This window comes from Orcinus orca, chromosome 1 (assembly GCF_937001465.1).
Source record: "Orcinus orca chromosome 1, mOrcOrc1.1, whole genome shotgun sequence".
In the NCBI taxonomy this organism is placed as follows: domain Eukaryota; kingdom Metazoa; phylum Chordata; class Mammalia; order Artiodactyla; family Delphinidae; genus Orcinus; species Orcinus orca.
This window is the reverse complement of record NC_064559.1, coordinates 18297332-18309719: the sequence shown is the minus strand read 5'-3', so window position 1 is coordinate 18309719 and position 12388 is coordinate 18297332. Positions and strand designations below refer to the sequence as shown.

The following is a 12388-nucleotide window of genomic DNA, read 5'->3' as shown; positions in this document are numbered from 1 at the left end:
TACGTTGTAATATGTCCGTACTTTTTTCCTCTTACTACTGAATAAAATTCCATTGAGTGGATATATTACATTTTATTTATCACTCATCAGTTAATGGACATTTGGATTATTTCTACATTTTGACTATTATGAATAAAGCAGCAATGGACATTCATGAATAAGATTGTATGAGGATATATTTTTTCTTTTTGCTTGGATATATAGCAAGGAGTTAAAGTGCAGAGTCGTAGGGTAACACTGTATTTAATATTTTGAGGAACACCAGACTTTTCCAAAGTGGGTACACATTTTACATTCCCACCAGTAGTCTGTGGGAATTCCACTTTCTCCATATCCTCATCAAGACATGTTACTATCTGTACCTTTAATGAAAGCCATCTAAGTGAGTTTGAAGTGGTGTCTCATTGTGCTTCCGATTTGCATTTCTCCTAAGACAAATAATGTCCACAGCATTTTTTCATATGCTTATTTGCCATTTGTATATCTTCCTTGGAGAATTGTCTATTTAGATCCTTTACTCATTTTTTAATTGAACTGTCTTTTAATTATTGAGTTGTAAAGTTTTTCTACAGACACTAGAGACAAGTCTCTTATTGACTATATGCTTTGCAAATATTTTCTCCCATTGTTTGGGTTGTTTTTTCATTTTCCTGATAGTGTCCTATGTAAAACAAATGTTTTAAATTTTAATGAAGTCCAATTTATCCATCCTTTTGTTCCTTGTGCTTTTGGTGTCATATCTAAAATGTCACCGACTAATCTAAGGACATGAAGATTCACATCTCTATTTTCTTCTAAGACTTTTATGGTTTTAGCTCTTACATTTTATTCTTTGCTCCATTTTGAGTTAATTTTTGTATAAGGTATGAAGTAGAGAATCCAACTTCGTTTTTTGCATATCAGTATCATTTATTGAAAAGACCATTGTTTCTTCATTTGTCTTGGCACTCTTGTTAAAAATCAACTGACTGTAAAAGTGATGGTTAATTTCTAGACTCTCAACTCTATTACAGTGATCTGGGTATCTCTCCTCAAGCCACATCACACTGTCTTGATCACAACATTATAGTAAATTCTAAAATTGAGACGTGTGAATCTTCCAACTCTCTTCTTTTTCAAGACAGTTTTGGCCTTTTTTGAGTGCCCTGAATTTTAATATGAATTTTAGGATCATCGTATAAATGTCTGCAAAGAAGCCAGTTGGGCCTTTAACAAGACTGTGTTGAATCTATAGACCAACTGCCATCTTAACAAAATTAAGTCTCTGATACATGAATATAGGATGTTTTTCCATTTATTTAGTGCTTCTTTAATTTCTTTCAACAATATTTTGTAGTGTTCAGAATAAAAGTTTTGGACTTATTTTATTAAATATATTCCTAAGTATTTTATTATTTTGATGTTACTTAAATAAAGTTGTGTTCTAAATTTCAATTTCAGATTGTTCATTGCAAGTACATAAAAATACCACTGATTTCTGTGTATTGATCATGTATTCTGCAAACTTGTTGAACCTTATTAGTTCTGATAGACGGTATTTTAATAAATTTGATAGGGACAGAGTAAAGGGACAAAGTAGGTGATTAAATAGCTAATCCCACCAGGGGATTTTAAGGAGAGAAAAAAGTATGGGAGACATCTATAAGTTAATGATCACTCAGGAAAGCTGGTTTACTTAACCACAAAACCAAGCAGGCTTGCTAGCAACAAAACCATGCAACAGAAGCATGAGACATGCCCCCCACAAATAAAACAATGGTGGCATGAGACCCACATCCTGCCCAGTGAGTTCAGTAAGTTCATGATTCCTTGGACATGCTCCTCTGTGCACACTAAAGAAAATAAAAGGAAAACGTGACATTATACTAAAACCTGAGATGATTTACCATTTTTAGCATATGTTACCACCTTTTTGCTCATTTCCATTGCGCCATGACAGTTTGACCATGTAGGGACAAAAAAAGTCCCCCACCTGACATGGAGGAGGAACTGATGATGGAAGCCTGATGTCTACCCAAGAAAAAGGAAGAAGGTGGTCTTTCCCCCACTTCTCTCTTTTCCTTTGATTGTAAAACTGTAGCCCACTAAGTTCTTGGGGCACGGCACCCTCTCATTAGTCCACTTGTAAGCCTCACAAGCATCCTATTCTAAAAAATCCCTTCTTATCTATCACTTTGCCTCTCACTGAATTCTTTCTGCACTGAGACATAAAGAACCAGAGCTCCTCAAAGCCACCCAAAACACCACCTATCGGTTTCAGATTCCTTGGAATCTTGGGATTTTTTACCTACGAGATCATGTTATATACAAAGACAGATAGTTTTACTTCTTCCTTTCCAATCTGGATGACTTTTTTTTTTTTTTTTTTTTTTTTTTTTTGCCATACGCGGGCCTCTCACTGTTGTGGCCTCTCCCGTTGCAGAGCACAGGCTCTGGACGTGCAGGCTCAGCAGCCATGGCTCACGGGCCCAGCCGCTCCGTGGCATGTGGGATCTTCCCAGAGCAGGGCACGAACCCGCGTCCCCTGCATCGGCAGGTGGACTCTCAACCACTGCGCTGCCAGGGAAGCCCTGGATGACTTTTATTTCATTTTCTTGCCTAATTTCCCTGGTTAGAAACTGCAGTACAATGTTGAATAGAATATTGTTGTCTTATTCCTGATCTTAGGGAGAGAGCATTAAGTTTTTCACTGAAAGTTTTCATTTATAAGTAGGAGGTCAGCTGTAGGTAGGTACTGTGTAGATGTTTGTTTTCAAGTTGAGGAAATTCTCCTCCATTACTAGTTTTCTGAGAGTGTTTATCATGAAATGGTGTTGAATTTTGTCAAATACTATTTCTGAATACAGTATTATAATCAGATGACTTTTTTCTTTAGCCAGAAAATAAGGTGATTGTATTGTTTGATTTTCAAATATTGAAACAGAATGCATTCCTGGAACACAACCACCTTAGTCTTTGTGTTTAATTATTTTAAAATACTGCTGAATATCTATTTGCCAAAATTTTGTTTAAAACTTTGGCTTCTCAATTCATGGAATGATATTGGTTTGTGGTTTTCTTTCACGCACTGTTGCTGGTCTTGTTTGCTATCAGGATAATATTTTCGTTCATGGGCAATCTTTAACTTTCAATTGGTTTATTAGACCAGTTACATTGAATGGTATTATTGCTATATTAAGGTTTAATAAGTCTGCGATTTTATTTTTTTGGTTTTTATTTATTCTATCTGTTTTTCAGTCTCTAGCTACTTCCTCCCTGTATTATTATAGGTTATCTGAACATATTTTATTTTATTATTTCTTTATTTTTTTACATGAACATATTTTAGAATTCCATTTTGATTTATCTGTGGTGTTCTTGAATACATCATCCTTATAATAAGCCTTTTTAGTTGTTGTCTAGATATTACATTATATACACAGATATCAAAGTCTGGTAGTTTTTTTATTTTACCAATTCCAGTTAAGTATAGAAAAATTACTTCCCTTTACATTTCTTACCCTCTCCATTTTTGATATAATTATTTAAAATATCTCCTCTAATATATTGAGAACCACATTAGATAGTGATGTAATTTTTCAACCTTCAAAAAATTTTAAAAACTCAAAGAGGGCTTCCCTGGTGGCGCAGTGGTTGAGAGTCCGCCTGCTGATGCAGGGGACATGGGTTTGTGCTCCGGTCTGGGAAGATCCCACATGCCGTGGAGCGGCTGGGCCCGTGAGCCATGGCCACTGAGCCTGTGCGTCCAGAGCCTGTGCTCCGCAACGGGAAAGGCCACAGCAGTGAGACGCCCGCGTACCACAAAAAAAAAAAAAAAAAAAAAAAAAAAAACACTCAAAGAGAAGGGGGAAAATGTGTCATATTTAGCCACATTTTAACTCTGATGTTTTTTATGCCTTTCTGATGTTGCAAGATTCCTTCATTTATCATTTCCTGTTTAGAGAAGTTTCTTCAGCCTAACTTTAGAGTAGGTATATGCTGGAGACAAATGATGGATGCTTTAAAATCTTTGCATGATAATTCTAACATCTATATCACCTTGATGCTGGTATTGTTGATTGTCTTTTTTCATTCCATTTGATATTATCCTAGTTCTTGTAATGATAAGTGAAATTTTCTTGGAACCCGGACATTTTGGTGTTATGAGACTCTGAATCTTACTTAAGTCTTGCTTTAACAGTCAGGCTTCCTATGAAACTCTTCTGGCGAGTGAAGAGAGGATGTTGCCTCACTATTGCCTGGTGGGAATAGAAGTCAAGGTTCTCCACTCTGGCTCCACTGACTCAGTAGGGGAGGGTCTCCTTGTTACCACCGGGCAGGACTTGGGGTTCTGACTCTCCACTAGGACTCTGAAAACACTGCCCTAGCTGGGAGGGGAGAAACACCTCCATTTCAAGGAGATCTCAAAGAATGTTTACCTATATTGATGACATCAATGATCAGAGAGGTCCTACCTTCTGAAATGTCATTGCCCTGGGTATGTTCATGTACAATTCCACCCCAAAATTAGATCCACCCCATGAGAGCTGGAGAAAGAGATCCAGAGCCAGTAGTGTACTGGAGCCATCTCCACTGTACAAGATCATTCTTCCCAAATTCATATTTGGTGACATCTCATTGGTAGCTTAAAATTGATGATGTGGGCTTTTAATTTTTCTCAGATACCCCAATGTTAAATATTTACAAGCACAGAATTACTAAAACTGTCTCCTACCCCAATAAAATGGACTTGAAATAGGAATTTGAGAAAAATTAGGTTTTAATTTCTTGCATACTTGAGTTGTAGAATTGAGGGACAAATCTGCTACCTTTTACTTCATATGGGTAATGACATATAAATGAAACTTTGGGAGCTGTAACTTTAGTTCACAGTTTTTCAGTACTATATACCAAAATTACTTTACCTTAGATCTTCAGGAAGAAAACGTATTTAAGTGAAAAATTTATGTAATGCTTAGATTATTACAATAACCATTCTAAATGACCATCCAACTATGAGATTAGTGCTCAGACAGAATCTCTCTTCATTTACTTAACGCTTATTAAATAAGTATTTATGGGGTGCTTATTATGTGACTGAAACTGTACTGTTTGTGTTGGACAGAGAAAAGACAATGAAGTAAATAAGTGAATTTATTTAATTTGCTGAAGCAAATAAATGAATTTATTTAATTTGCTTAATTAAATAAAGGCTACAATGAAAATAACATGGGATGATGTAAAATACAGTGATTTGAAAATGTTCTACAACTGAGTGATCAGTGAAGAAATCTCAAAAGATATATCAATCTTTGAATTGAGACTTGAATAACAAGCAAAAGACATCCATGTTGAAAATTCAGGGCAAATGTGTAAGGGTGAAATGTGTAAAGACAGATTTTACTAGTCAACACATATAAAACTGTAATATGACTCTCTCAGAAAATAGTGCCTCAATATCACAATATAAAAACAGTAGAGATTGCCTTTTTAGTTATTTTTCTACCTCCCAGCTTTCCAATGAAGCATATCACACACTATGGTTCATCTGAAGGTCTTCAAATCCATATTAGCTCACTTTACATTTGGCTTTTATTTGCTAAAACAGTTTTTAATACATGCTCCAAGTTATATGACAAATATATTTTGCCTTGAAATAATTATCATTCCATTGTTACTTAAAAAAATTTTTTTTTTCTTTAACCAGATTGTGGTTTATGCTCTTGGCCACTGCATTCTCAACTATTTGCAAGAGAATATGTAATTATTAAAAATTAATACAATCATTGAATTGATTCTTCAAGGTAAATTTGCCTTTTATCTACTTTCGTGTGGTAATATGATCAGAACAGGTAAAAAGCTCCAGCTGAAGACAGCACATTTAAGTACGGAGCTGCTTTTCCTGATGTATGATACAGTTACAATCTGTGTTCATATAGGTCAGACATCAATATTTGTGATGTTGGTAATTAAAATTAATAAAATGATAAAAACCCATTGTACTGTTAGATAGAGAAAAGGTTAAAAGAAATTTAGAACAGAGCTACCATAATTTCCATTTGGATCTATGTGTAAGTGACTTTTGCTATACTATCTTCTACGGAATTTGGGAGGAAAACTGTTCTTGTTTACTTAATATCACTTATGAATATTAATTCACCAGTTATTCCAAGACACATACTTAAATTACTTCGTTGTTTACTTGGAACCCCAAGCTTCCACGTTTCTGTTTTTTTTTTTTTTTGCGGTACGCGGACCTCTCACTCTTGTGGCCTCTCCCGTTGCAGAGCACAGGCTCCGGATGCGCAGGCTCAGCGGCCATGGCTCACGGGCCCAGCCACTCCGTGGCATGTGGGATCCTCCCAGACCGGGGTACGAACCCGTGTCCCCTGCATCAGCAGGTGGACTCTCAACCACTGCGCCACCAGGGAAGCCCCCACGTTTTTTTGACAACTGTAAAATGGACTGCCCAAGTAGCCTTATATTTTATATTCATATTAAAAGTTGTACAGAAACACCCCGAAAGCAACCACCTCTTTGAAATGTAAGCACACACACAGAGGACTTCCTGATATAGCCCTCAGTATCACTGATAGACCATCTCCTAAATTAGTTTCTGGAAGAGAGCAATTCTTTACCTTCAATAGTGAGAACTCACCTGATCACACAGGAAGCTACTGTTTTTAGTGCCAACTTTATCACAGTCACAGGGTTTGCAAACATCTATGGCTGAAGGATCTGCACCAACTTGTCGGAAAAAGTAATCCTTACACAGCTCACAGTTCCTCCCTGCATCGGGGAAAGGTTATGCATTATGACTTCCAATTCATTAAAATCAGCTGCATAATTCAAAATTAAAGACTGTATTCCTTTGAGGAAATTCTATAATTTTAGGGATGTCCATTTTAATGCACCTTTCATCTCTACCTGCCAATTTAGTGATCCACAGCATATGAAACAATGAACCTGTTACAAACTGTGCTCTACTTCATTAAACTCCCATCTGTTATATAATACCACACTTCTAAAAAGCTGTGCTTTGTAGGGGCCCATACATTTTGAAAGAGTTTGTTTCCAAACTTAAAATTCTGGTTTCTAAGACCAGGTACTGAATCTAAATCAAATATGAGAAATTTCTACATTCGTGGCAGATGATATCTCTACAGTTGGAAGCAAATAAGCATATATTATTCAAATATTTTTCCAGAACTAAATCTTATAAAATAGAAGACTGCTTTTAATGTAATTTATTATTTCATAGTTAATGTGATTAAAAGCAAATGCTTCTGTTAGTACTTATGGCCATTATTTTTCATTTCAAATATCAAAATAGAATTTTATATTTAGCTACATCAAATAAATTTCATATTAAATATTAGAATATCTTGACACATTAGAAATATGAGGTAATTCCTATTGTTTACAATTTATTATTCAGAAAATTTCCCTTTCCATTTTATATAAGAAAGCAATCTAAGGAGTTTCTAAACTAAATGTGAGTAGCATATCAGATCACTGAAACTGAAATAAAACTGAAGGCTATCAATTCCCCCTTTAAACATGATGCATTCTTCCTCAAATATTGCTGAAACTGGCCCAATATTAGAAAACTATGAAAACAACTTAATCAAATGAAAAACTCACACTCTAATGGATCTTGGCTGAGGACAAATTAAATGGATTTATAATATGTCTAGAATATTTCCATTTCTATATGCTGAGGACTCCCAAATTTATATCTCCAGTCTGAAATCTCTCCTTTATTTATCATTCAATGAATATTTATTGAGTGATTACCATGTTCCAAACTCTGTGCTAAGGGCTGAGGAAAATACAAACTGCACCCTTTTCACAGAGTTACCTTATAGTCTAGCAGGTAAGATGAATCCTAATTAAATTATTACAGGAATAAATATATATTTACAAACTGTGATAACCATAAGATGCCACTAAAGTATATAGATTATACTGATCCTCTCTGAAGCATCATGGAAGTCCTTTCTTTAAGAAAGGAGCTTCAGAACTGTGTTTCTGACTGCCCCAAAGAGAGTTTCTTCTTTGTTTCTTGGAAACACACAGTGAACTTGTCCAAAGCAGAACTTGCCATCTTCTCCTTCAATTTGATCCTCCTGTATTTCCTATCTCAATGGCTGGTACCAACGTTGATCATGTTGCTCAAACCGGAATGTTAGGCGTAAGTCTTGACTCTTCTTCCTTCCCTTACCTACACTCTGCACCTGGCTCAGAAAATGCTGTCACTGTCTACCCTAAGTGTCTATTGGATCCGCTCATCTCTATCCACACCACCTTAAATGTTTTCCCGCATTACTTCTCATCTGGACCATTGCAATATCTGACTAACGTTTTTTCCCAAACCACTTTTGACCCTCTTCAATCCATTCTCCACTTTATAACCAGATGGGTCTTAAAAAAACACAAAATTCCTTTCCTTAAGTGCCCTGAGATGGCATCTCCTTAACCTTAGGATAGAAGCCAATCTCTTTATCATGGTTTAGAGAGCCCTCCAGTATCTGGGCTCTGCCTTTCTTCCTAGTGCCTTTTCTAACAATCAGCCATTTGCACTTTCAACAGTTCTTCAAGGGCGCCATGTTTCTCTCTCCTCTAGGCCATTGCACAGCTGTTTCTCTTACTGGAAAACTTTGTTCACACTCCTAATCCCCAACCCTGCTCCTTCACCTGGTTAACTCCTACTATACTTCCCCATCTTAGCACTCATCAGACAACTTTTTAATTGTTCCTTTAATAGGGTGCCTTTACCACCATGTAATAATCCACACAAAGACAAGAAAATTCATCATTTTGTTAATCCTTATATTCCCAGCACCTAGCCAAGAGCTTGTCCCACTTTAGGTTATCAATAATTATCCAACAAATTCATTCATGCTTCAGAGTAGCACACTTTCAAACCCATCAGACTTGGGCCATTATATTTTACAAATTCAGACATTGTCTATTTCTGCTTTTAACATATCAGCCTTTCAGAAAATAGTAATTTTTCAATGACTAGTCAAAATGCTGGATGGTTTTGGGGAAAAGACTCTAATAACTATTTTATGCATTTAATGAACATTTTTAAAAAGAGTATTCCCTAATTACTAGAGTCCATACCAAATCTGAATGATTGTAAACCTCTCTACATGGGAATCCAGACATAATGGAAGATCAGAGGTCACACAGAAAACTTATTTCAAGGATATATATACTCAGAATAATACAGTAATTCCTGATGTATCCAAAATATATTCATGATCTAATCAAATGATGTGAACTTATTTAAAAAGAAAAAAACATTTTCCTGAAAATATATAGTCTAAGACTAGAGTGTTATATCTGAAAACTACCTAATCATTTGGAACATGAAGATTCAGTAAACCAGAGTGGTTTTCAAACTTAATGGTATGAAAGCACTTTCTTAAATAAGATAGCAATAACATAATTTAAAATAATATGCATTATGTATAGAAGCACGTGGGCTTCAAGACCAAGTCAGCTTCTCTTATTTGTGTTATTTGCTAGTTACCTGTAGTGTTATGCTCACAGTCATCACAAACTCCTCCACCTCCTCTGTGGTGTTCAAATGGAAAGGGATCCACTGAGATGTTGTAGTGGCAGCTTCTGGAATGGCTGTTGCATTCACAGGGTTTACAATTGAAGGCATGAACTTGATCACTTTGGCGAAAAGGCTTGTCATTATAAAGAGGCAGGCAGTGATCACACTAGAACAATAAAGTAATATCAGAATGATAAATATATAAAGTTGTGCTTTGTTTCTTCTTATTTATATATCCGGCACTTTCACTAGAAAGAAAGCTAATATCAAAGAGTTGAAAGTCAGCAACTATTGTATTTTTAAAAGTGTTTTATAAATCATAAATTAGCATATTACAGTCATGGTAGTGCAGAATTGTTAAAGTGACAATGCAAGCTGAAACCATTTAAAGTGATCTTAATAACCAATGGGGAAAATTATGATTGTTCCACAATCTGAAATTTTTTGTGAAAACATTAAAAGCTTGACTTCCAAGTCCTGGTTCCACAAGTAAAGAGCTTGGAATTGCCACTCCATCATACTAAAAAATAAAAAGTTGAACAGACTGAAAAATCAACAACTCTCCCTGGATCCCTAAGTAGGGGACACGGGGCAAACATCTGTCCCCAAGATTGGAGAGACAGGCAAATAAAGGGAGTCTCAGCTATAGGATCAAAGACTCACTAGCAGAAACTTCCATGGGAACAAATGCTGGGGTAGAAAATCTGAATTATAATTGATATATTGCTGGAAGTTCACCGTGAACAAGTCTGATAATTGAAAACTCCAGGGTAGTGTAGTTATAAAGGGCCCTCACCATTCTGTGAGATTTTCTTCCAGCAGCTTGACCAGGTTCTCACAGTAAATGAACTCAGGGGAAAATCCCCAGGTGCTTCTGGCAGAGGGAGAAGAAAGGAAGCATTTCGAAGTACATCAGAGCACTCTGTTCTTAACGATATCTGTCTCAGGATAAATTACTTAACCAGAGCCTAACGGACCTAGAGAAAGGAAATACTCAACTCCAGCCCCCTCTAGTCACTCTATGCCACCTAAAGGGGAGGTGGGCAGAGGGGACAAAGAGGCATACATGAAGTTCACAGTCCAGAGGCAAAGGCTTACTAAAAGACTGAAAACTAAAGGGAAATAGAAAATAGTAAAACTAACATTTAATAATCATAAGACTATAGAACACTTGCCCTCCCCTCAGTCCTCACCAGCACATTGCTAAAAACCTATTTACAGCAGTTCCTCTCATCTGGTACATCATGTCTGGCTTTCAAGAAAAAAATTACAAGGCATACCAGAAGGCAAAAAACACAATTTGAACAGAAAAAGCAAGCATCAGAACATGACAGAGATGTTGATGTTAGAATTATTAGGCAAGGAATTTAAAATCACAGCATGCAAGAACAGATGGGCAATATAAGCAGAGTGAATGGAAATTCTACAAAAGAACCAAAAAGAAATACTAGAGATCAAAAACACTACCAGAAATGAAGAATGCCTCTGATGAGCTTAGTAGTAGATTGGATAAGGCTCAGGAAAGAATCTCTGAGCTAGATGATATATCAATAGAAACCTCAAAAACTGAAAAGCAAAAAGAATGAAGACTGAAAAATTAGAACACACAATCCAAGGACTGTGGAACAACTACAAAAGGTGCAACATACATATAATGGGAAGGAAACGAGAGGGAGAATGGAATAGAAGAAATATTTGAAACAATAATAATTGAGAATTTCCCCAACTTAATGTCAGACACCAAACCACAGATCCAAGAAACTCAGAAAACACCAAGAAAGATAAATGCCAAAAAACAAACAAAAAACCCCACTATACCTAGGCATATCATTTTCAAACTACAGAAGATCAAAGATAAAAAATTCAGAAAGAGAAAACAAAGTTAAAATACACCTAACCTATATAGTAACAAAGAATTATATCTAACTTCTCCTCAGAAAACATGCAAGCAAGAAGAGAATTGTGTGAAGTACTTAAAGTGTTGAGAGAAAAAAAACTACCAACCTAGAATTCTGTACTCTGCAAAATTATCTTACAAAAGTGAAGGAGAAATAAAGACTTGTCAGACAAACACAAATTGTGAAAATGTGTCGCCAGTAGACCCTACTTGCAAGAAATGTTAAAAGAAGTTTTCTAGAGAAAAGGAAAATAATATACATCAGAAACTTGGATCTACATAAAGGAAGAGTATCAAAGAAGGATAAGTGAAGATAAAACTGTAAAAAACTTCCTATCAGTTACAAATGTAAAGGGAAATAGAAAAACTAACATTTAATAAACTGTAATTTAATATTAGAAACTTTGAGAATTATTTTCCTTGTAAAAATCATTCAGTATCTTGAATAATGCTTGCTTTCTTATTCTGTAAATTTCCATATTGAGCAAGCATCTTTTCTAAGCCTTGAGAATTGTCATACTCCTTTCTAAGTATGGATCAGCCTGCTTCCATCATTTTCATGTTTTTGCTTTCACTGATGTGCAATATCTCTGAGATTCCTTTAATGTAAAGTTTCTGTTGGCATCATTTCCTCTAGGACACCTTTACCTATTCATCACAACCAATGTCCTCATTTATGCTAAATTCGCATTCATTAAGTTGCCCTGGCTGCATATATAAAGTATTCCAAATGGTGACAGTGATCAGCTATTTGTTCTCTAAAAAGAAACGTTTAATTGAAATTTCACTCCCAAAACATTCTTTCCTTCCATCTTTGTTGGCCAATTCTTCTTTTTTGAATATTCATATTTATAAAATGTCACATGGGTTTATCACTTAAAAAGAGGTTAGACCACTACAAGCTTCTCTGTGAACGAACTGATTAATGGATGTGCACTGAC

The 12388-nt window shown here is 35.7% G+C and overlaps 1 protein-coding gene across 2 annotated transcripts in view; it reads right to left on the bottom strand.

The window, feature by feature from the left end:
* USH2A (usherin) overlaps nt 1-12388 on the bottom strand; it is a 782904-nt gene that overhangs the window by 651231 nt on the left and 119285 nt on the right. For both annotated transcript variants that reach the window (XM_049708908.1, XM_049708907.1), the window contains 2 exons: nt 9521-9716; nt 6638-6768 (listed from right to left, as the gene is read on the bottom strand). In XM_049708908.1, coding sequence (XP_049564865.1) covers nt 6638-6768; nt 9521-9716 — 327 coding nt within the window. The remainder of the gene's footprint in view (nt 1-6637; nt 6769-9520; nt 9717-12388) is intronic.